Source organism: Propithecus coquereli, unplaced genomic scaffold (assembly GCF_000956105.1).
Source record: "Propithecus coquereli isolate 6110/MARCELLA unplaced genomic scaffold, Pcoq_1.0 Scaffold104, whole genome shotgun sequence".
NCBI lineage: Eukaryota > Metazoa > Chordata > Mammalia > Primates > Indriidae > Propithecus > Propithecus coquereli.
This window is the reverse complement of record NW_012134303.1, coordinates 5,692,035-5,718,032: the sequence shown is the minus strand read 5'-3', so window position 1 is coordinate 5,718,032 and position 25,998 is coordinate 5,692,035. Positions and strand designations below refer to the sequence as shown.

The following is a 25,998-nucleotide window of genomic DNA, read 5'->3' as shown; positions in this document are numbered from 1 at the left end:
CAAGCAAGAGGTACCTAAGAAATCTCCTCAGGATATATTACAATATAACCATGGTAACAGAGGTCTCCTAATATAATGTTTTCTAAAAACTAAAATAATTTTACCAGGACACCTTGTTTCTTGTCCTAAAATAATTCCAATCACCTGAAGCCCTATTTGTTGTATGTATATATTAATAACTACCCTTACTGTATTTTCACAGATAAATCCAATATAATAAGTCCGTTTTTAAAAGATTCAGAAATGACTTTCCAATGTAGAGTTTGATTATATGAGATCAGGAAGAGGAAAGGTGGTAACGTGTTATGAAATAACCCTAGTACATTAGGCCAGGGAGAGAAAAGAACTGATGGAGAGGTATTGCGCAGTCAATCCCAACAGACATGGTTGCTTTGTTTGCACATTTTTCTTAGCATATAGGTGCTTGAGCTCTGTGATGTCACCTAGGTATTTTCCAAGGACCACCGTGTTGCCTTAAACAGTTTTTAGAATTTTTTCTCTCACACCGACTTCCAACTTGGAAAAGAGAGAGTCAGGGAGAGAATTTCTCTTTCCAGCTATATCAAGGCAATGTGGTGTGGAGTTCAGAGCAAACAACTGAACTAAGGGATCTTGTAAGGATAGGGACCACCTGCTCTTTATCTCCTTAGGGGTGAAACTAAAAGAAAATGGCAAAAAGAAAATTAAGGAGCAAAAAAGATTTTTATTAGGAATAAGAAAAAAAAAACATGTTGACTGTAAGGGTAATTAATGCTATAAACAAGTACCAAGGGAGGTTGTGAAATTTTCATTGCTAGAAATTTTTAAAAGCAGAATCGATAGCCATCTGTTTCACATGGTTTAATGACTGACTTGCGTAATGGCAAAAAACTGGAAAAGGTGAATTCTTCAGGCTCCTATCAGATAATTGTCTTATTTATATATGTTACAATATATGTAATAAAACATAGCACTTTAGGCAGATAATATTTCTGATTCTGTGTATACCCTGCTGCCACAAAAAGAAGAAACTGAATGAGCAATGCAAAATACCCTACAAATATTATCTGTTGAAATGCAACATTTTTCCAAAAGTGGGCTTCATATTTCAGTAGCTACCCAAGCATACTACCATGACCAAATCCAAAGCATCATAAAACATGATACACACATAATTACTTCTCCAGTGTTCAGGGTCAGTCATCTAATTGCTACAAATGGTCTATCACACTTACCTGCTGGGCCTGGTAAGCCAGGTTGTCCACTCAGTCCAGGTTGCCCTGGGTCTCCAGGCAAACCCTGGTGACCTTTCGGCCCTGAAACTCCAGGAATACCTTACAAGGATGAATAGAAGAGACAAGTTAGACTGATATCATTAATCCATTAAATAAATTTGGCAAAGCAAGCTACTTAAGTTTTAAACTATAAGTGAACTAGAGGAATGAGTGATGTTCTAACATAGTATGAACCATTAGCACTGGACTCATACTAAAATCCTCTACATTTTATTTACCTAACACTAAGAAATTCAGAGTACTCAATAACTAAGTCAATTTCTTCTTTGGGCCTCAGTTTCTTACAATGTAAATTGAAGAAATTAGTACAAATAATCTCTAAGCTATCTCTTAGATTTTGACTATATTTAAGATCCCTATAGTAGAGGTCAAGTACATTTTATTGTCCCTATTACACAGAAAGCACAATTGGAAGAGAAAAGGAGCTGTGTAAGGGGTAAACCAAGAAAGAAATCCCATTTTAGCAATACTAATAATAATAATAATTACGTGGCTTTCCCTCTTTCGTGACTATATGTGAAACCTCAACAATATCTTAAATTCTTTTTAAAGGAAAATCCTACCAAATTCTGCTCATAGGGAAACTTACAACATCTGTGTACACACACATACTTACGTGCACACACAGACTGACAATATTAATGTTTAGAACACAAAAGAGCCACAGACTTTACTACAATCTGCAGATAAATAGCTAGTTTTAAAGTTTTATATTGTTTAAAAGGCTATTTTGTATAGATTGCATTGTAAGTGCTTTATATAATGATTTATGCTTATCCATATTTTATGATGTCTTGATATGAACATATTATACTTTTATACCTTATTTGCTTTTAATAAAATAACTATAATAACACAGTTGTTCCCTAGACCTACTTTGAGTGGCTTTCCCCAGGGCTGAGCTTGGCTGTTCATAGTCCAATACTTGTTTATTCTGCCAAGGTAGAATAACAGTGAACTATATTTAAAAGCCAAGTATGATATGGATATCAAAATACTGCAGAACAACAATATACCATTCATCCCCATCTGATTTCAAGGGGAAAAAAATGAAAAGGACCAGCAAATTTCCTAAACACTGAAATATGTTTTCCAAGTGATTGTGGCTATATATTCTTTTCTCTCTACCACATTCTGTACTACTTCTATAATGCTTTAAGGTGACTGCCTAAGTCTATTTTAAAACCTCACAGTTTGTGACAAGTAAACTACAAAGAAAATACTAAAAAGTTGATCAGTAGACATTGGAGACATTGGAGACTCAGAAGGTTTAGGGGGTGGAAATGGGGGGTGGACGATGAGAAATTACTTAATGGGTACAACATACATTATTCAGGTGATGGATACACTGAAAGTCCAGATTTCACAACTGTGCAATATATCCATGTAACAAAATTGCACTAGTACCCCTTAAATTTGTACAAATAAAAAAAGGTGATCGGTGAAACAGTATGAATCAAGTGAAAATTAATATTCATTAACAAAATTTGACGCATCTAAGTGCTTTTTGTTAGTGAATTCAGTACTACAAGTCACTTTTCACGTTATTTAAAAATTAAATTTCAGATATACCAGAAAAAGTATTCATAAATAAGTGCACCCACTCACCTGGTAAGCCAGGCTCCCCCTTCTCTCCTTTTGAGCCAAGCAAATTTGGATCCATTGGTCCAGGAGGGCCAGGAAGGCCAGGCTCTCCTTTACTACCTTTTTCTCCTGCAGGGCCAGGAAGTCCTGGCTGACCCTGCAAGCCATCATCACCTAAAATCAACGGTTGTGTGTAAGACACAACAGATCAGTTTTATTCATCCAGGATTAATGCATATAAAGATTTTTCATATGTTTCATAGTTGGGTAGACCACTGGCCACCCAAAATATTTATGCAGCTTAGTTATTGTCTATGAATTACTTGAGTGCATATACATTTTTACATTCAAATTAACAATCCCTCTTTCTTCCGGAATTCCTTAATAATGATAAAGACTGACTGTAAAAAAAATCAAAGCACAATCTTTATATTTTGTTATTTTGAGCTAAGCATTCACCATGTTTCACGGTATCCAAAGTAAACTTGCTACCAAATTGAAAATAAGACCTATTTAAATGCCATGTTACATAGAAACAAAATACAATTAAGTATTTCTCACTTTAAAGTAATCAAACAAAAAAAATTCTGCATTGACAAAAAGCAATGTTTAATTTTCCCTCTCATACACATCTGGCAGTAAACTCTGAATATTACCTTTAAGACCAGGAACACCACTCCTGCCAGGAATTCCCAAAGGTCCTTGTGGGCCTGGAGGTCCCATCATACCCATTTCACCTTTGGCACCTTTGAAGAATATCAATAAGTAACTTTTGCCTTTCTTTGACTTTGGAAACATAAAAAGTAAGTTTTAAGATGTTAACTGGAAAACTATTAAGGGTTAGAGAAAAGGCACTGTTAATATTTACCCTTTTTCACTTGCTGTAACCTTAGTGATCACTATTGATGATACCCATGCAGGAGACTCACTCTGGTAGCTAATCTCCAAAGATGCCCCCCACAATGAACCGTATTTCCCAGTATACACACACTTATATAGCCCCCTTCCCTGGAATTTGGGCTGACTTTGTGGCTCACCATTGACTAAATGACACTGTGTGACTCCCAAAGCTAGATCCTAGGAAATTCTTGCTGCTTCTACCTGGGGTTCCTAGAACACTCACTTTTGGCTATTGGAATTTTCTCTATTAGAAGCCAGCTGCCATGGAAAGAGAACAACTCCCTGATACTACTGTCATGTGAGGAGCCTAAGCCACATTAAGAGGCACCACGAATGAGGACATGCCATGTGAGCCAAGCAACACCCAAGTATCAGAGAAGTGCTATCTTGGAAGTAGATCGGTCAGCCCCAACCACTCAAGTTGAGGTCATATGGGTTAGAGATAAATGACCCAGTCAAGCCATCCCTTAATTTCTGACCCACAGAATCGCAAGCAAGATAAAAAGGTTGATTTAAACCATTAAATATTGGGGTTGTTTATAGTACGGTAATATATAACTGGAGATCCAGAGAGAAAAAGTGTAGTGCAAAGAACAAAGTGAGTTTCCTGCAACCAAAGACGTTTAACACTATTACTTAAGGGATAGTGTCAATCCAGAAAAGTGCAACATGACAATAATCTACTAGAGTCATATTATAGTTTTAATTTTCTCAATCCAAATTAGTAAAAACGTTAAACAAATTACCTGGAAATCCAGAGGCACCAGCTTTTCCTGGGAGCCCTGGTGATCCTGGAGGTCCTATAGGACCAGGTGCTCCAGGGATCCCTGGACTACCTCTCTCACCAGGGGGTCCCGGAACATCAAACCCAGGAGGTCCTGGATTCCCTTTCTCTCCTGGTATTCCATGTAAACCTAGTTAATATAACATCAATATTAATAAGTGTTACAGCTTGAAAAGATGTATCTGGTTATTTTTCTAGTAAATAAGTGATAGAACCCTGTGTATACCAAACCTAAGAGTGAGTTAGACCTACTTTTGGAATCATGCACATAAAATGACTGAAAAATCAAGCTTTAGGATTTTCAAGCATATTTCTATGAGACAATGCTACTTAAATTATTTCTGGCCAAGGACCAATCTTTTCTTAATTTCTAGTTCATCCACGGACTAATTTTTTAAAATAAAATATAATAAAAATTACTAAAAGTGAAATAAAAAATCAAAGACACACAAAATAAAAGCCTGTTTTTTGGGTTATTACATTGAACAAATATAATTACACTATTAAACTGCTATAAAAGTTTCTAAATGTGTATTCTCAATCTTTGTCCTAATCTCATTGCAGAGCAATAACAGTTTGTGATTCGACACTAGTCCATTGACCACACTTGGATTTGCATTGCTCTAATATATTACGAAGTATTAGTACACCTTTCTATGATCCCAAAAAATGATTAATTACTGAATGTCAGTAATATTATTTTATTTTTATTTTATTTTGGATTTGTTTTACATGTTGGTTTAATAACGCATTACTGTTAGTTTTTGTTGTTAACTTTGTTTCTCATTATTCCAACCAGGATTTTACAGGAAAAAAATGACATCACAAAAATACTTAACCTTAGTAAGTTTCTCTAAGAATGAACCACTCGAAAAAACAAGGTGGTTAAAAAAGAATATGTTTATGGGAAAAAAATTACACTAAAAACTTTGTGCATGTTTCCACTCTAAAGCCTTTTGGCTGTGAGACTTATGTGAGTCACTTAACGTTGTTGGTTCTCATCTGCTAAATGGGAATAATGCCATAACTGACTAGAAGCTGGGGGCTAAGCCAGATGATAATTCCAAGTGTCTCTTAAATAATAAGCTCTAACTTTATCATTGAAGATTCATTGGTGATCATTTTTATAGAGAGCAAGATGCTGGGATTTTAAAATCTGTTTGATGTCATATTCCAGCATGCCCTTAACACACTGCCTGCCGCACTAGAAAAAAAATTTTTCCTTGGGGCCACAGTGTTTTATTATGAAAATAGAATAAAAACTTCAAAAACAAAATGATCCTTTCTAATTTAATGAAAAATTTGATGAAAAATGAAATTTACTGACTTCTATTCATTTAATCCATGTTTTTAGAATTAATTTGTCAATACTAATTATAACAATAAGAACATTAACAAGTAAGATTTCCACAAACCAACTGCAGGGTTTTGCTCAGGTTTTGCTTCACAAGGCCCCGGGCTCAAAACTAGTGTGAGTTAAATACAACTCACATGGCAGTTAATGTGTTAAACCAATAAAAGTCACTTTGAAGATTATAGAATTCCACTCAGTTGGCACAGTGGTGATGGTTCCAAAGCTGCCATTTCATAGTAAAATACTATAAAAAGGAGAGAGATTTTATGCTATTATATTTGCAAAATACGATATGATACCTAGCAATGAGCACTATTATAGCTCTATATGGATCACTACCTATTGTTCTATTATAGTTCACATAGTTTTTTAATAGCTGCATTTTCAATATAAATAATTTGTCCTTTGAAATATGCTCCAAGAGAGTAGCTCTATAAAATTATGAAAAGAAACCAAAGACTTAAATCTAGAGGAATCTTGTTTGTTTTCCATGTTTAAAGCTTTACTTTAAGATATGGCTTTTGAGAAAGAACAACAGTACCTGGTAGACCTGAAGTTCAAGAGGCAGGGAATTATAGTTCAGCAGCAAGTTGAGCCACCCAAGCAGAAGTGAGGTGCAAAAAGATTCATTGGGTTAGGAAACAAAACTAAGCATGTAAAGATTAGAACAAAAAACTCTACAAACAGAAGCTATTAGACATTGATTCACTACTATCACATATTAGGAACAAGTAAAGGAACTTATTTTAGGCATTTGTTCAGACGTTTATATAGCATATTCTATAAATGAAATGTATTTGCCAATAAAGACACAATAAAATATTTACATTCACAAAAAGTGATACTTTTTGGTGAAGGTCAGCTTTACACCCTTGTTTATTTCTGACCTTTATATTGCTTTAAATAATCATTTTGGAATTTAAGCTCCTAAAGGTTAGTTAGAATTTAAAAATTAATTTTATTTTATACTATAACAGATTAAGTACAGAGAAATCATTAATTATTAGTGGATGACTATGAGTAAACAACTTACATGTACTAGGCAAGGATTTCTTTCTTCATTGTTATTATTATTAGTAGTAACAGACATTATGCTGTACTTTTCACAGCATAGATCTTTTCCATGAATACTGTCAGGAATAGGCATCCTGGTAAGATCCAGGATGAAGAAAGTCAATATAAATTCAAATGTTCTGCTGAATCTCCTTATACAATAATAGGAATTATATGGATATGTCTACAGAGGCTATATAGGGGTATATCGATTCTCTAAATTTACTGGCAGCCAAATGGAACCAGTTAATGGAAAAGAAAGGAAAATTTCAAAAACATGTATTATCTGTGAGAACTTTTCTCTCTCTCACACACACACACACACACACACACACACAAACCTCACTCTGCCCAAGGCTTTCACAACCTCCTACAAAAGTTAAAACTATAATGTATTCTCCTTTATCTATGAAAATGATGAATAATTCCTGGGATTTTATTGTTTTATGTGTGTTTGTTTTGATTTACATTTGTTGTGATCTTTTTATTCTCTTTAGCTGATTCAGCCACATGCTTTGTCCTGAGACTGGGAAGGGATTACAATACATTTGGCTCAGGTCAAGGTATGATCTGTGGACACGGAATAGAGTATATTTAACTTATCCCTAAAAAGATTCACTAAAGTAGTAATCTTCTAGCTAATGGCCAAACCAAATAACAAGAATCAACAACTTCCACTTCTGCCTCGATTAGTAGGTCATGAGATGAAAAGCATTTTGTTTCTAGTCCCTTGGCAATTTTTCTTTTATATCCCTGCTGTTAAATGAGGAATTGATATTTAATGGGATCTTAATTTATAAACATGTATTAAACTGTATAGCTTGCCTTGGTAAAGAGAAAGGCAAGTAATGAAAGCTTATTAAATGACAGTGGAAAACTAGAGCCAAAAGAAAAGACTGAAAAGCATAATGCAAACGTTTTACACTGGAGAGATGACAATATAGAATATTTTGCATTAAGTTATCTATTGCAAAATGAAACACAAGTATATTAAATAAGCTTATTATAAGAAAAATTGATAGTTAGAATTCCAGTCACATAGTATATGCCAGGTTTACCAAGATATTAGTAAAAGTCTTGCTGATCATTCTATTATTGAGATGTATGGACACAAATTATGATATTTTTAAAAACGGGCTAAGATAATATTCTGGTTTAGTGATGTAAGTAAAATTTCCTTAAAAATGAGTATATGTACAAATATGTATCAAATATGTATCAAATATGAAATGTGATTCATCCTGTGGTAAAAATAAAAATTGTGATTTGAGAACACTTCTATGTTACGAGTGAATTCAATACATTTTCATGCTAGTTGCTGTTAACTTCATTTGTTTGTTGAACAAATTATTATTATTATTAGTTAAAATCTTGAATTCTATGGCAATGCATACATTCACAGAAGAAATAGATGAAGTTGAATTCAGCATTATTACTTATCTTCCTGCCCATCCTATCTAGGTCTCATAAATCAATCAATCAATCTATCTAAGTTGAGAGACAGAGAACATTTGATGCATAAAACATTACAGAGTATTATCGAATTTGAAAAAGCTTGAAGCATGTATAAAAGTATTTATATTTAGTTCAGATTGGTATTAATGATGGTCTCTTCTTTTTATTCTCACTCAGATGTGATTTAAGAATTCAAAATGCTTCCAAAACTTCACGGACTTTTTGGAACTAAAATAAATGACAAAACACAATGGAAGTGATAAATTCATTTTATCCATCTTTGTGAAATAGCAGGTCAAGCCTTTAATGGTCAAGCCTAAAAATAAATAGTTTTTCTCAAGATCCCTCTGCTATGCTAGTTGGACAGAATGGTTTTTTTCTGTAAGTGATGAAGTAGCTATTTTATAATAACCCAATTCGAAGCAATACTCTAAGTTTTCTTATTTTTAAATCATTAGTGACATATCAGAGGCCATGAAAAAAGGTACAATATGCCATAAAATCAATTCATATTTGTTTTAATTTTATGAATTATTATAGTATTTTATAATAACATAATGCTGGCCCCAAGGTGGCCCTTATTGTGACTGCCTAGATTAAGATAATAAGAATTCACATCACCAACCAGCTCAGAATCCACAAACTAAATATGCTCTCACACAAACATATGAGAAATCATATGATTCTCTATCTATAGAGGCAAATTCATTAGGTTACATGTTAACAAAGCTTTTTCAGTATCCAGTAAAAAATATTTAAAATAAAAGTTTAGAGCGTTTATGAGTTGCAAAGGGATTGCTGGCTTGAGAACAAAAAAAGGAAAAAAAAATCAATTCATTTATTTTTTAAAAAAGAAAAGGAAATGAGAATGCCTAAAATATATTTTTACGGAATGTTTTTGCTAGTCCTTATGTGCTAAGAAATGTTAAGAGGTTCCACAGACAAAGGTCTATTAATACTGTACAGTTAGTCAGGTCTGAAATGATCAACACTAAAGATTTTTAGTGTCTATGCTTCCAAAACTATGTCTAGCTCAACAATTATATGTCAATAGTAACATACTGCAGTTGTTAAATTGCATTATTGGAAATAAATAGATCAATTTTAGATGAACAGGGAGGGGAAAGCGCAGGGATTAAAGTAGCTCTAATGCTGTGCCCTGTATTTTTTCGCTTTTACAAAACCATACACAAAGAAGTGTTACCTCTGAAGTCTGTTTTCTGGAAGACTGTTATGTAGGTTTCACTTCGTTGATGAGCTAACCAACCTATATATTATGAGCAATATAAAATGTACATTTACTCCAATCTTACCAGGTTGGCCTATTGGTCCAGGAAGCCCTGGTGGTCCTGGTGGTCCCTGAACACCTATTCCTGGCAGCCCAGGAGGTCCCACTGGTCCAGGCTGTCCATTTGGTCCAACATCACCTTTAAGAAATAAATGTAGTTTAGATATTAAAAACAACAATAGCTGAGTCACTAGTCCTTAGGAATGACAATACCCATGTGAAAAGGCACATTATATAAAGCAGGGATCTTTAACAACTGGCCATTCATTTAGCAAGAAAAGTACACATAAGTATACAGAGCGCAGGATAGGGAATCCATCAGTAGTTATAGCCTTATAATTTAACAAATGCTGAGCACTACTTCAGTACTTAAATCAACCTCACAAAATAGTACAAAAGATTACAAACCACACATTACTTCTACTTGAAGCTCATCTCGGGCAGGTGTTCATTTATAAGTTTAAAATATATTGTCAAATTACCTGTATTTTAAAGTAAATAACCCTCAACATCTTCCTTTTTACTAAGTCAGGGTTGTGGCCTACAAACATGCTTAAGCCTCTCCCATCCTCAGTAAAACATCTCTTTGACATTAGAAACTTCACTGTCCCTCTCTCCATCTTCTGTCTGTCTCTCTGTCACTCCCACTTTAAAAAATTTTTAGATGTACTAAAATGTACTTTTTAGTGTACACTCTGATAAGTTTTGAGAAAGGTATATAGTCATATAACCAACACCAAAATCAAGATATAGAACATTTCCATCAGCCCAAAAAGGTCCCTGAGCCCTGGAGTCAATTCCTCCCCATGTCCCAATTCCCTGGCAACTGCTGATCTATTGTATGTCTTACAGTTTTTCCTTATACAGAATGTCAATATAAACATAATCACACAGTATGTAGCCTTTTTCAGTATGTCTTCTTTCACTTAATATAATGCACATGAGATTTACCCACGTTGTTGTGTGTATCAGTATTTACTTTTTATTGGTGGCTACCATTCCATCATACACTACATTTTGTTAATCTTTTCACCATCTGAAGGACATCTGGGCTGTTTCCAATTCTTGGTAATTATGAATTAAGTTGCTATGAACACTAACCTACAGGTTTTTGTGACGCTTCACATTTTTCTTAGGAGTAGAATTGCTGTGTCATATAGAAAGGCTATGTTTAACTCTGTGAGAAATTGCCAAACTGTCTTTCAAAATGGCTGCAACGTTTTGCATACAATGTAGGAGGGTTCTAGTTACTATGCATCTTTGGTAGAATTTTGTACTGTCAGTTTTCCTTCTTCTATTCTAAAACCAATTCTAATAATTATGTAGTGGTATCCCATTGCGGTTTTAAATCACATTTCATAGATGAATAATTAAATTGAGCATCTTTACATGTGCTTATTAGCCATTTGGATGTCTTCTTTGGTGAAGTATCCGTTCAAATCATTTGCCAATTTTTCCAACTGTATTTTAAAACTTTGGTTGTTTGTTGTTTTATTTTAGCATATTATGGGGGCACAAATATTTAGGTTATGTATATTGTCCTTGCCCCACCCAAGTCAGAGCTTCAAGCATGTCCATCCCCCAGAAGGTGCGCACCGCACACATTAGGTGTGTATATACCCATCCCGTCCTCCCCACTCCCATCTGCCCAAGACCTGATGAATGTTACTACTACATGTGCATTTAAGTGTTGATAAGTTAATACCAATTTGATGGTGAGTATGTGTGGTGCTTGTTTTTCCAGTCTTGGGATACTTAGTAGAATGGGCTCCAGCTCTGTCCAGGATAATACAAGAGGTGCTAGATCACCATTGTTTTTTGTGGTTGAGTAGAACTCCATGGTATACACATACCACATTTTATTAACCCACTCATGTATTGATGGGCACTTGGGTTGTTTCCACATCTTTGCAATTGTGAATTGTGCTGCTATAAACATTTTAGTGTAGGTGTCTTTTTTATAGAATGTCTTTTTTTCTTTTGGGTAGATGCCCAGTAATGGGATTGCTGGATCAAATGGTAGTTCTACTTGTACCTCTTTGAGGTATCTCCATATTGCTTTCCACAGAGGTTGTACTAGTTTGCAGTCCCACCAGAAATGTATGAGTGTTCCTATCTCTCTGCATCCTCACCAACATTTCTTGTTTTGGAACTTTTTGATAAAGGCCATTCTCACTGGGGGTATGTGAAATCTCATTGTGGTTTTGATTTGTATTTCCCTGATGATTAGAGATGTTGAGCATTTTTTCATATGTTTGTTGGCCATTAGTCAGTCTTCTTCTGAAAAGTTTCTGTTCATGTATTTTTGCCCACTTCTTAATGGGGTTGTTTGGTTTTTTTCTTGCTGATTTTCCTGAGTTCTATATAGATTCTAGTTATCAGCCCTTTATTGGATGTGCAGCATACGAATATTTTCTCTCATTCTGTCGGTTGTCCGTTTGCTCTTGCAATAGTTTCCTTGGCTGTGCAGACGCTTTTTAATTTGATTAGGTCCCATTTATTTATTTTTGTTGTTGCTGTGATTGCCTTTGGGGTCTTCTTCATAAATTCTTTGCCTGAACCAATGTCTATAAGAGATTTCTCAACATTTTCTTCTAGAATTCTTACAGTTTCATGCCTTAGGTTTAAGCCTGTTATCCACTGTCAGTTGATTTTTGTGAGAGGTGAAAGGTGCAGATCCTGTTTCAGTCTTCAACATGTGGCTATCCAATTTTCCAAGCACCATTTTTTAAATAAGGATTCTTTTCCCCAGTGGATGTTTCTGTCTGCTTTGTCAAAGACTAGATGGCTGTATGAGGATGGTTTTATATCTGGGTTCTCAGTTCTGTTCCATTGGTCTATGTGTCTGTTCTTGTGCCAGTACCATGCTGTTTTAGTTACTATAGCCTTGTAGTATAGCTTGAAGTCTGGTAAATTCATGCCTCCCAATTTGTTCTTTTGGCTTAAGATTGCTTTTGCTATATGGAGTCTTCTCTCATTCAATGCGAGGTGTAGAATTATTTTTTCTAGATCTGTGAAAATGGTGTTGATATTTTAATAGGGATTTCATTGAATCTGTAGACCACTTTGGGTAGTATAGACATTTTAATCATGTTGATTCTGCCAACCCACGAGCATGGTATGGTTTTCCACCTGTTTACATTTTCTGCTATTTCCTTCGTAAGTGTTTCATAGTTCTCCCTGCAGAGGTCTTTCACCTCCTTAGTTAAACATATTTCTGGGTATTTTATTTTCTTTGTTGCTATTGTGAAGGGTATTGAATCTTTGATTCAGCTCTCAGTTTGACTGTTGTTGGTGTATAAGAATGCTACTGACTTCTGTACATTGATTTTGTAACCTGAGACTTAGCTGAATTTGTTTAGCAATTCCAGTAGTCTCATGGCAGAATCTTTGGGGTTTGCTAGATATAAGATCATATCTTCAGCAAATAGCAATAGTTTGACCCCTTCTGCCCCCATTTGGACGCCCTTGATTTCCTTCTCTTGTCTGATTGCTCTGGCTAGGACTTCCAGCACTATGTTGAATAGAAGTGTTGATAGAGGGCAACCTTGTCTGGTTCCAGTTCTAAGTGGGAATGCTTTCAATTTTTCCCCATTTAGTATGATGTTGGCTGTGGGTTTGTCATATATGGCTTTTATCATTGTTAGGTAAGTCCCATCTATGCTTATTTTGTTAAGCGTTCTTATCATAAAAGGGTGCTGAATTTTGCTGAATGCTTTTTCTGCATCTATGGAGACAATCATAAGGTCTTTGTTTTAGCTTCTATTTATGTGGTGAATGACATTTATAGATTTGCTTATGTTGAACTATCCCTGCATCTCTGCGATGAAGCCCACTTGGTCATGATGGATTATTTTTTTGATAAGCACCTGAATTCGCTTTGCTAGGATTTTGTTCAGAATTTTTGCATCTATATTCAGAAGGGATATTGGTTTGTACTTTTCTTTTTTTGTTGTGTCCTTTCCTGATTTTGGTATCAGGGTGATGTTGGCTTCATAAAACGTGTCGAGGAGGACTCCTTCTTTCTCGATGTTGTGGAATAATTTCTGCAGAATAGGCACCAGTTCTTCTTTGTAGGTCTGGTAAAATTTGGGTGTGAAACCATCTGGTCCAGGACTTTTTTTTTAGGAACGTTTTTTATTGCTGCTTCAATTTCAGTACTTGATATTGGTCTGTTCAGGAATTCTATTTCTTCCTGATTGAGCCTAGGGAGGCTGTGTGTTTCTAAAAATTTGTCCATTTCCTCCACGTTCTCAAGTTTATGTGCATAGAGGTTTTATAGTATTCATAGATGATATTTTGTATTTCCACGGTATCAGTTAAAATTTCTCCTTTTTCATTCCTGATTGAGCTTATTAGAGTCCTTTCTTTTCTGCTTCTTGTTAATCTAGCAAGAGGCTTGTCAATTTTGTTTATTTTTTCAAAGAACCAATTTTTTGTTTTCTTAATAGTCTGTGTCATTTTTTTGTTATCGATTTCATTTAGCTCTGCTCCGATCTTTATTTATTTTCTTCTACTGGGTTTGGGGTTAGTTTGTTCATCTTTTTCCAGTTCTTTGAGACGATTCATTAGATTGTTGATTTGTGATCCTTCTCTCCATTGGATATAGGCATTTACAGATAAAATTTTCCTCTCAGGACTGCTCTATGCTCCAGCTGTGTCTGTCCCACAGATTTTGATAACTTGTGTCTCCTTTATCATTTAGTTCAAAGAATGTTTTGATTTCCATCTTAATTTCCTCCCAATAATTGTTCAGCACAAGGTTGTTTAGTTTCCATGACTTTGTGTAAGAGATGAGAGTTTCTGTTGGAGTTGATTTCTAATTTTATCTCACTGTGGTCTGAGAAGATGCATGGTATAATTTCTACTTTTTTAAATTTGTTGAGACATGCTTTGTGGCCTAGGATATGGTCAATCTTATTTTTTTTAAGAATATTACAGGGGTACAAACGTTTTGGTTACATAAATTGCTTTTGTACCATTTGAGCCAAAGTTATAAGTGTGCCCATCCCCCAGATAGTGTGCATTGTACCCATTAGGTGTGAATTTACCCAACTCCTCCTCCCCCCTCTCACCTGCTTGATTTCTGATAAATGTTACTTCCATATGTGCACATAAGTATTGATTGATTAGTTCCAATTTAACAGTGAGTACATGTGGTGTTTGCTTTTCCATTCTGTGATACTTCACTTGGAAGAATGGTCTCCAGTTCCATCCAGGTTAATACAAGAGGTATTATTTTGCCATTTTTTTTATGGCTGAGTAGTACTGCATGGTATACATATACCACATTCTATTAATCCACTCATGCTTCTTTAAATGTTTGTTAGAATTTATCAGTGATGACATCTGTACCTGCAGTTTTCTTTGTTGGTAGGTTTTTAACTACAAACTCAATTTTTAAAAATAGATATCTGGATTATCTATTTCTTCTTCAGTGAGCTTCAGTAGTTTGTATCTTTTAAGAAATTGGTCCATTTCATCCAAGTTGTCAAATTTATAGGTGTGCAGTTGTTTGTTATATTGATATGATATAGATTTTGTTGCTATGGTATATTATATATTTTTTATTTCTTTCAATATTTCCAAGCACACCATTCTATTTGTCACAATGATACCTTTGCACGTTATTCCTGCTGCCTGGAATACCCTTCCCTGAAGACTCAGTTCAATTGTCACCTTATATACAAAACCTCCCAGGCATTTTAGAGGAGGCCCTGAATGAAAGTAATATATGAAGTAAACTGAATTCTTCCAAAGTCATCTTCTTGTTTTTTTCTTTTGTATAATCTGATTCTAATGTTTGGCCTTAAGCACATTTTCTTCTTCATATAAATATTTCCTGATAAGTATTAGCCTTATTAATTAATTATTGGTCACAATATTGTTTTGAAAGTAATATATCAACCTTTCTTACAATTTAGTTGCTGAGTTCTAATACCAGACACTGGCGTGCGTCTAGTAGGTAAATTTTTATTGTGATATGCTTGCTGAGTTGTGACTGTGGTCTACTGATCCAAAACATTAGTGATACATTTTCATAAAAGTTCCCATTTAGATAACTGCTATCATGGTCATGCCACCTAGATTTTCTTACAATAGCAAGCAATCTCTGAAATCTATACTTTTGTGTTTCTACTGATTCAAGTATTACTTAGGATGGTACATAATAAATATTTACATGGCAGAATACCACAAACACTTATTCTTCTAGCACCTTAAGGACTGTACTGGGGTTTTAGTAATTGAGAATAACTCCTATTACAATATGGGGATCCCAGATTTCCTTCTAAAGATTAGGCAAATGTCTGATAAGAAGTTCATGTTTAAAATAGTCTTCAATCCATTTCTTCACAACCCTTGTCTCAAGGACATATGTAAACAAAATATACTGAGTGGGAAATTTCCACAAGGAGACTGTTTGTCATATATATTATCATTTAGAATGTCTTTATCTGCAATTTTTGGGATCACAGGTCTATAGCTGGGAGAGATCATTGCTAGGAAATACTACCTGTAACTTTGAGTGTTACAGTTTATAGCTGGCCAGTATTATTTAGTCAAAGACAGGTATTTTTAAAAGAGATTATCTACAAAGAGTTTGTAGTGGGCTAGTTTAGGGCTTTTTCTGGCAGAATCTCTAGCCTGGTTATAATTGAGCTGGGCCATCTTATTGCTTTAATAGGGATCAATCCAACAAGTTTCAGAAACATGGACCTCTTCAGATTATTCTCTAGGACACAAAACATTGACCAGGAAAGGCCAGTTCCTTGCAAATCAAAAAGGAAAATAATTCCAAACTGGCTATGCTATTTCTATTCCTGCATATAATTAGGGAACTCAAAATTAAGGAGGTAGAACAAATCAATAGATAAATAGGTAAATGACATCAGCAGTTCACAGGAAAAAAATATATATGGCCCTTAAACCTATTAAAAAAAAACAGTCACTTTCACTCATAGGAAGGGACATACAAATTTAAACAACCCTGAAAGTAAAGACAAAAGATCTAATAAAGCCAAAAAACCACCTTTTTTTTAAAAAAAGAACAAAGTTGGTGGGTTACATTAGCTGACTTCAAGTCTCACTATAAAGCTACTGTAATAGAAACAGTATGGTACTGGCTTAAGGATAGTAAAACAGATAAATAAAAGAGAATTGATAGCCCAGAAATAGACCCACACATATACAATCATTTGATTTGACACAGATCCCAAAGTAATCAAACGGAAAGGGGGTTATTTTAAACAAATGATGCTGAACGAAAATTATTTGAGATGGACAATAGTTTTAAACCTAGAAACTAAAACTATAAAGCTTATAAAATAAAACCTAGAATATCTTGTCAACTTTGGAGCAGCAAATGTTTCTTAGACAAGACACAGAAAATTACAATTATATAAGAAAAAAATAGGCAAATGAAACTTCTATAAAATTAAAGCTTTTGTTTATCAAAATACAGTAAGAAAATTAATAGGAAAGCCAGATAGGTATGAAATATGCATAAACAACATATCTGAGAAAGGACTAGTATGCAGGATATATAAAGAACACTTCCAACTTAACCATAAAATGAGAAACAATCTATCTTTTAAATTAGACAAATTATTTGAATGTGTAAATAGTTCACAGGTACATAAAAAGGAGCTCAACATTATTAGTCATCAGGAAAATGTAAATTAAAATCACAATATGATACTACCACACACCTATAAAAATTCCAAAATAAGAGAGAATGTGGCACTGAAACTTTCATACCATATTGGTGTGAATTTAAAATAGTTTATCCATTTTGGAAAAAGGTCTAATAGTTTCTTATATAACTAAGCATATACCTATCTTATGACCCAACAAATCTACTTTTATTAGTAGTTATTTACCCAAGCAAAATGAAAGCACATATCCATAACAAAGACTTGTAAAAAATGTCCTTAACAACTTCATTCATAATAAATAGCAAAAAACTTGACACAGTCCAGGTATCCATGATATATCCATACAATAAAATAGTTCATAACTTCATTGAAAGAAAGGAACTACTGATAAACACAACAACATGGATGGATCTCAAAAAACATTATGCCGAGTGAAAAAAGCCTTACAAAGAAAGTACATACTGTATGATTCCATTTATAAAGAGTTCTAGAACAAGCATGGCGAAAAAATTCAACAGTTACGGTTGCCACTGTGATTGCTGGGTTAGGGGTTGACTGGAAAGGCGGACAAGGGAAATTTTGGGGATGATATCTTGATAGGTGTTTGCGTTACACAAGTGTATGCTTTTGCCAAAATCCAGAAACGTACACTTAATATTTGTGCATCTCATTTAATGTGAATTTTATATCAAAATAAAAGAATTAAACAGCTATAGAATTTTAGTTATGGTATTCATGCTTAAGTATCTAGAGAGAAAATATAGTGCTGTTGCAATTTATTTTGAAATGCATCAAAAAATAGATCAATGGATGGAGAGAGGGATGGATAAATAAATATGTGACAATGCACGTATAGTAAAATGTTAATAGTAGAGTATCAGTGATGGCTATATAGTAGTCACTATAAAGTTCTTTATATTTGCTGAACATTTGCAATTTTTAAAAATAAATTGTTGGCAGGGAGATAAAATGTTAATTGTATAATCTAGCCAGTAGATATATGCATTGTTCAATGTACAATTTTTTTCTGTGTGTTTGAAAATTTTTACAGTAAAATGTTTAAAAGTAAACTATACAGAGAAACTTCTATCAGGTTAGTAAAAATTTAAGAGTTTATCAGAATACTCACTTATCAAGGCTGTGGGGGAAAAGCACACTCATACACAGCAGGTGGGTGTATAATATGATGCAAATCGACAACATCTAGAGATACATTTACCCTTTAACTCAGAAAAATCCATTTTCATTACTTTATTCTACTATTATACCTGCACACATCTGAAATAATATGTATTCAGTATTCACACAGTATTTACTGTGGCATTATTTGTAATAAGAAAAGATTGGTAAAAATCCAGTCTAGCAACTAGTAGAATAAACTATGTTGTACCCATGCAATTCAATCTTAAGAAGCATTTTCAAAAAGTCAAGATCTCTATGTACTGATATGGAACAATATCCAGGATATAAAATTAAATGTAAAGTACAAAAAAAAGCCAAAAGGTAGTACTTTTTCTTTTAAGAAATAGAGAAAAGTAAAAATATATATTCTTATTGACCAGTATTTTTATAGAGGAGCACTGGAAGTATAAATAAGAAACTAAAAAATGGGTACATATGGGGATGGAGAAGAACAGAGTAGATGAAGATGGGATGGAAGGAAGACTTCTCAGTCTTACTTTCATAGATTTATGATTGTATAATCTATTCAATGAAAAAAAGACAAAAACAATCAATGGTGGATGGAAAAATGAGTGTAGCAGTGCCAGAAGGGCAGCAAGGGCTTTTCAGTTAATTGTGCTTATTACTTATAAACTTTCCCAAAAGTTTCAATTTCTATAAAAGTTAAAAGCAAGTTGAGAAATACCAACAGTCTCCATACCTTTTGGTCCAGGTAGCCCATCCAAGCCGGTGCGTCCTGGAGGACCTGGAGGTCCTGGGAAACCACGATCACCTTTTGGACCAAGTGCTCCTTTGAAACCTGGAAGTCCTGGTGGCCCAGGTGGCCCAGGTAATCCAAATCCTGGCTCTCCCTATAGAACACACATGACAAAACACAACAAAAACTCCCACGATTTTCCTGGTGCTTACTGTTCACCATAAAGAATTTAAAGCAGAAAATACAATGTAATACTTCTTTTTCCATGGTGGGGAGAGAAGATAATTCAATAAAAAGCAATTGGTATATTGGAGAAAACATGTGGAAGGATGGGAAACAGGGTTTAGTAAAACAGTGAGTTGGACTGGTTTCAGGATAAGAAAGAGATAAATGAAAGAGCATAAGATTAAAGAACAGTCTACTCAAGTGAGGAAATGTGATTATAGACAGTATTAGATAATCCTAAATAATTATTTTTAATTTGACTAGGTATGATAATGGCATTTTGGTGGTTTTTTTAAAATAAAATGTCCATTTACTTAGAGATGAATACTGGAGCTTTTAGAAGCAAAATCACATGATTTTGAAATTTGGGTTAAAATATTTAATCAAAGGAAAAAAGAACACATGAAGCAAATGTGATAAAATCTTAATAATTTTGAATCTGGGTGATGACTATATGAATGCACATTATATTATTCCTTTTACTTTTGTGTTCATTTGAAAATGTTTATAATAAAAACAACCAATAGAGAAGTGGTTTTCTCATGAGAGCTGGAGTTGTGGTTAACTGCTTTTTCCATGGAAAATAAGTAATTATGAGAAACACAGGAAGTTTAAATCAATTAAGCACAGAGAAAATGCATAGGAACAGTCAAGATAATTACATACCACAACAGTTTGCTGAAGGTTGACTGAGGAAAGTTTGAGATTAGATATTAGAAAAAGAATAGAAAGTAACTCAAACACAGTATTTATTATTATTATTACTAAGTCAATAGCAGTGATTTGTATTATGTATCTGTGATGAATTAGAACAGAGGGCAATAGTATGGGAAGGTCTTGACATGATATACAATGCCATTTCAAGCAATCATCACACAGGCATGGACAGAGATGAAAAGGACAGAGGTGAGTCTACAGAGATGCATGGGGCAGCTGGTCATTGCACAGGCATACCTCGTTTTATTGTGCTTTGTTTTACTGTGCTTTTGCAGATATCGCATGTTTTATAAATTGGAGATTTGCGGCAACCGTGCATCAAGCAGGTCTATTGGCGCCATTTTTCCAAGAGCATGTGCTCACTTTGTGTCTCTGTGTCACATTTTGGTAATTGCTGCAATATTTCAAACTTTTTGATTATTATTATATCTGTTATGGTGATCTGTGATCAATGATCTTTGATGTTACTATTGTAATTGTTTTGAGGAATCACGAACTGCACCCATACATGTTCTGACTGCTCTACCAACTGGCCACTCCCCTGTTTTGCTCCCTCTCTTCAGGCCTCCCTATTCCCTGAAACACAACAATATTGAAATTAGGCCAATTAATAACTCTATAATGGCCTCTAAGCATTCAAGTGAAAGGAAGAGTCACACATTTCTCACTTTAAATCCAAAGCTAGAAATGATTAAGCTTAGTGAGGAAGGCATGTCGAAAGCTGAGATAGACCAACAGCTAGGTCTCTTGTTCCAAAGAGTTAGCCAAGTTGTGAATGCAAAGGAAAAGTTCTCAAAGGAAATCAAAAGTGCTACTTCAGTGAACACAAGAATGATAAGAAAGCAAAATAGCCTCATTGGTGATATGGAGGAAGTTTTAGTGATCTGAATAAAACGTCAAACCAGCCACAACATTCCCTTCAGCCAAAGCCTAATCAAATAGCAAGGCCCTAATTCTCTTCAATTCTATGAAGGCTGAGAGAGGTGAGGAAGCTGCAGGAGAAAAGTTGGAAGCCAGCAGAGGTTGGTTCATAGGGTTTAAGGAATGAAGCTGTCTCCATAATATAAAAGTGCAAGGTGAAGCAGCAAGTGCTGATATAGAAGTGGCAGCAAGTAATCTAGAAGATCTAGCTAAAATAATTGATGAAGGTGGCTACCCTAAACAACATTTTCAATGTCAATGAAATAGTCTTCTACTGGAAGAAGATGCCATCCAGGACTTTTAAATCTAGAGAGAAGAAGTCAATGCCTGGCTTCAAACCTTCAAAGGACAAGCTGACTCTCTTGTTAGGGGCTAATGCAGCTGGTGACTTGAAGTTGAAGTCAACGCTCATTTACCATTCCGAAAATCCTAGGGCCCTTAACAATTATGCTAAATCTATTCTGCCTGTCCTCTATAAATAGAACAACAAAGCCTGGCTGACAGCATATCTGTTTATAGCATGGTTTACTGAATATTTTAAGCCCACTGTTGAGACCTACTGCTCAGAAAAAAAGATTCCTGTCAAAATATTACTGCTCATTGACAATGTATCTAGTTACCCAAGAGCTCTGAGGGAGATGTACAAGGAAATTAATGTCGTTTTCACGCGTGTTAACACAACATCCTTTCTGCACCCCATGGATCAAGGAGTCAATTTGACTTTCAAGTCTTATCATTTAAGAAATACATTTTGTAAGGCTATAGCTTCCATAGATAGTGATTCCTCTGATAGATCTGGGCAAAGTGAATTGAAAACCTTCTGGAAAGCATTTACCATTCTAGATGCCATTAAGAACATTAGTGATTCATGGGAGGAGGTCAAAATATCAACATTAACAGGAGTTTGGAAGAAGTTGATTCCAACCCTCATGAATGATTTTGTGGGGTTCAAGATTTCAGGGGAGGAAATAACTGAAGATGTGGTAGAAATACCAAAAGAAGTAGAATTAGAGGTGGAGACTAAAGATGTGACTGACTTGCTGCAATCTTATAATAAAACCTGAGGGTATGAGGAGCTGCTTCTTATAGATGAACAAGAAAAGTGGTTTCATGAGATGGAATCTATCCTAGTGAAGATGCTGTGAACATTGTTGAAATGACAACAAAAGATTTAGAATAGTATGTAAACTTAGTTGATAAAGCAACAGCAGGGAGAGGATTGACTCCAATTGTGAAAGAAGTTCTATTGTGGGTAAAATGCTATCAAACAGCATCACATGCTACAGAGAAACCTTTTGTGAAAGGAAGAGTCAATCAATGTGGCAAATTGCATTGGTGTCTTATTTTAAGAAATTGCCACAGCCACTCAACCTTCAGCAAGCACCACCTGGATTAGTCAGCAGTCATCCGCACTCAGGCAAGACCCTCTACCAACAAAAAGATTACAACTTGCTGATAGCTTAGATGATTATTAGCATTTTTTAGCAATATTCACTTTATTGCCATGGTCTGGACACAAACTTGCAATAGCTTTGAGGTATGCCTGTATTCTCTAATTTAATCAAAGAATTGGCCATTCAAAAACAGGTTCGGAAATTTTTTCTTGCTCCAAATATGACATCTTGGACTACTGAAGATGATTTGGGGTTAAATATTTTAAATGACAATAGACAAGATAAAACAGTTAAGTTTTATCTATATAGTAAAGACTTGGGATGATGTCTAAGACAAAATAGAGAGCTAGAAATAAGAAAGGTAGCAGAGATAGGAAAATTAGAAGGAATAAATTAAAATGTCCCAAACCTTCAGTCCTGGAAAGCCTGGTGGCCCAGGAGGACCTTCTAGACCAATTCTTCCAGGTGTCCCAGGTGCTCCTGGAGGTCCTGGAATTCCAGGAAAACCTGTAAAATGATGTCATTTTTAATCCCCAAAGAGGAGACACTTTAAGAAAGATATCCAAATTCCCAAACCCACATTTTCACCTTATCCAATCATGCTTAGTAACTGCAGTATGATGTTAAAAGTACAATGACATGCTATATGACTACTTACGTTAGGATCAGGCCTTACAGATATCTGATATTCCCTCACTATACCTTATGATCCTATTATTTTCACATAGAACTACTGTGTAGCAGATATGCTCTTCTGAAGAAAAATGAGGGCTATTACATAATAAGATAGAACTTAATGTAAGAAATGAATGCCACACAAAAACACAGAAGAACTTTTGTTCTGCTTACATCTGGATATAGTATGATAAAGGTCTACCATATAATTCTGCACATGAGCTAAAAACAACTGCAGATATTACACACATATAATCATATCTGACACTTTAGAAAGTACATGGTATAAATGAGTAAGGATATATTTAAGAACTGTCCTCAAACCAATGTGCACTCTTGTCATTCATGAGAATAAATTCTGTGAAAAATAAAGCAGAACTAAAGCAACAGTCCTAAAAAATTTCAATAAATCAAGAGAGTATTATTTAGGATAAAGCATTGCTTAGATATGTGTATGCAGTAAATCTGTTTTCTGTTTAACACAATGTATTAATTCAACAAGTATCTACCAAGTGCTTTCTATGTGTCAGGAACTGCTCTAAGCCCTGAGAATACAATGGTAAACACAAAAGATAATAATTCTCATGATTTTTTTAGCTTATATATCATTTCAGTATATATACAATTTCAATATTTTCTTGTCCAGACCGTTTTAGGTAAGTATAATGAACTAAAAGTTCGTATGTACTGTGACTATCCATTTATGTTCTTTACAGCATACAAAAAGGTACAATTAATATATTTTATTTGTTGGTGAATTATATCAAAGAAAAACATCATACTAATCAGCTAACCTACCCTGCTCGCTACCCATTGCAACATACCTTTGGGGCCAGGTGGTCCAGGAAGCCCAATTCCAGGTATACCTGGTTCTCCTTTGCTACCAGGTATTCCTGGCAAGCCTGGTTGGCCTGGGAGTCCAGGGTCACCTATGCAGAAACAGCAGTTTTTTAGAAAGGGAAATGTTCAAATAAAAATAGCCAACAGTATTAAAGACGTTTTGAAATAAAATTCTCATATACCTGGAAGACCTACTTCACCATCTCTGCCTGGGTTACCAGGCAAGCCAGGCTTCCCTGGCTGGGTTATGGTCTGACCTGGATCGCCTTTAGGACCTGAGAATAAGAGTAAATCAGTGGTGAATGAGAGATTTTTACCTGACTAAAGATCTCTTTTAATTACAAACAAAAAGGGAAATCATCAATGATCTTTTGAAAATGCTAACAAAAATTCACAAGAAAAACAATCCCACATTATATATTCAAGGAAGATATCAAGCAGAAAAATTTCAAAGAGAAAAAGTAGATAACAGCTTTAAGAGTTTCCATGATTGAAGATGTGTGACAATTAATTTCAGGTGTCAACTTGACTGGATTAAGAGATACTCAGATAGCTCGTAAAACATTATTTCTGGGTATATCTGTGAGGGTGTTTCCGAAAGAGGTTGGTATTTGAACAGTGGACTGAGTAAGGATGATTCACCCTCACCCAATGTGGGCGCACACCACCCAATTAGCTGAGGGCCCAGACAGAAGAAAAAGGCAAAGAAAAGGTGACTTTTCCCTCTCTTTCTCTTTTGGAGCTGGGATACCCATCTTCTCCTGCCCTTTGACATCAAAACTCCAGGTTCTCTGGCCTTCAGACTCTGGGACTTGCACCCACAGCCATCCAAGTTCCAGCTCTCAGACTTGAACTGAGCCACACTGCTGGCTTCCCTAGTTCTCCAGCTTGCAGGCAGCCTACTGTGGGACTTCTGAGCCTCCACAACTGTGTGAGTCAAATTCCCTAATAAATTATCTCTCATCTGTTTGTCTATCTATCTATCTATCTGTCTATCTATCTATCTTATGAGTTCTGTTTATTTGGAAAACCCTGAAAACCTTATAGATGTTATCTATAAAAAATATCTTAAAAATCAAATTGTAGTAAACAAGGAAAATATTTCTTTTTGGTCAACTAATGGTACTTTTACATTTTATGCATGCAAAGTCCAAGTACAACTACTTCTCATTAATTGAAATAGGAGCTTGGGATGGGCTCAGAAAAAAGAAGGATTTCCTAAACATGATACAAAAAGCACTAACCATGAGAGAAAAGATTAATAATTTTGACTATACTAAATTGATTTCTGTTCATTAAAGACACTATACAGAGTATGAAAATAGCCAATAATGGCAGGTAAAAATTCATAGCTAACTAAAAACTAATACACAGAATATTCAAATAACTCCTCTAAATCAATAAGGAAAAAAAAATAGAAAAAATGGCCAAAACACTTGAATAGGCATTTCACAAAAGGAAACTCAAATGCCAATAAACATATGAAAAGGTGCTCAACTTTAATGTAATTAGAGAAATGCAAAATAAAACTGCTATGAGATACTATCTCATCCACATTCAACAGATTAGCAAAAACATAAAAGTCTTGACAATTCGAAAGGTTTGTGAAGGTGCAGAGCAGCAAGAACTCTCTGACACCGTTTGTAATAGTATAAATTGGTATACTTGCTCCGGACATAGTTTGGAACTATCTAGTCAAGCTGAAGATGCACTTATCCTATGCCTCGAAAATGCTAATCTTAAATATATATCGTAGCCCAGGAATTGGTAAGCATTTTCGGTAAAGGATCAGACGATAAATACTTTGGTCCTTGAAGACCACACGGTCTCTTTAGAAACTACTCAACTCTGTTGTTGCATTGCAAAAGCAACTAGAGATGACAGTAAATGGGTGTGGATGTGTTCAAATAAAGCTTTTATTTATAACAACAGATGGTGGGCCAGATTTGGCCCATGGGCCCTAGTTTGCCAACCCCTTCCCTAGAGAAGTGTGAGCACAT

General features: G+C 34.9%; 1 protein-coding gene across 1 annotated transcript in view; it reads right to left on the bottom strand.

The window, feature by feature from the left end:
- The window catches only part of COL4A5 (collagen, type IV, alpha 5), a 266,384-nt gene that overhangs the window by 77,755 nt on the left and 162,631 nt on the right, over positions 1-25,998 (bottom strand). The window contains exons 22-30 of the mRNA XM_012644645.1: positions 24,181-24,273; positions 23,983-24,087; positions 22,893-22,990; positions 19,230-19,380; positions 9,718-9,831; positions 4,505-4,672; positions 3,515-3,604; positions 2,883-3,032; positions 1,215-1,313 (exon numbers count right to left, since the gene is read on the bottom strand). Of these exons, the coding sequence (XP_012500099.1) occupies positions 1,215-1,313; positions 2,883-3,032; positions 3,515-3,604; positions 4,505-4,672; positions 9,718-9,831; positions 19,230-19,380; positions 22,893-22,990; positions 23,983-24,087; positions 24,181-24,273 (1,068 nt within the window). The remainder of the gene's footprint in view (positions 1-1,214; positions 1,314-2,882; positions 3,033-3,514; positions 3,605-4,504; positions 4,673-9,717; positions 9,832-19,229; positions 19,381-22,892; positions 22,991-23,982; positions 24,088-24,180; positions 24,274-25,998) is intronic.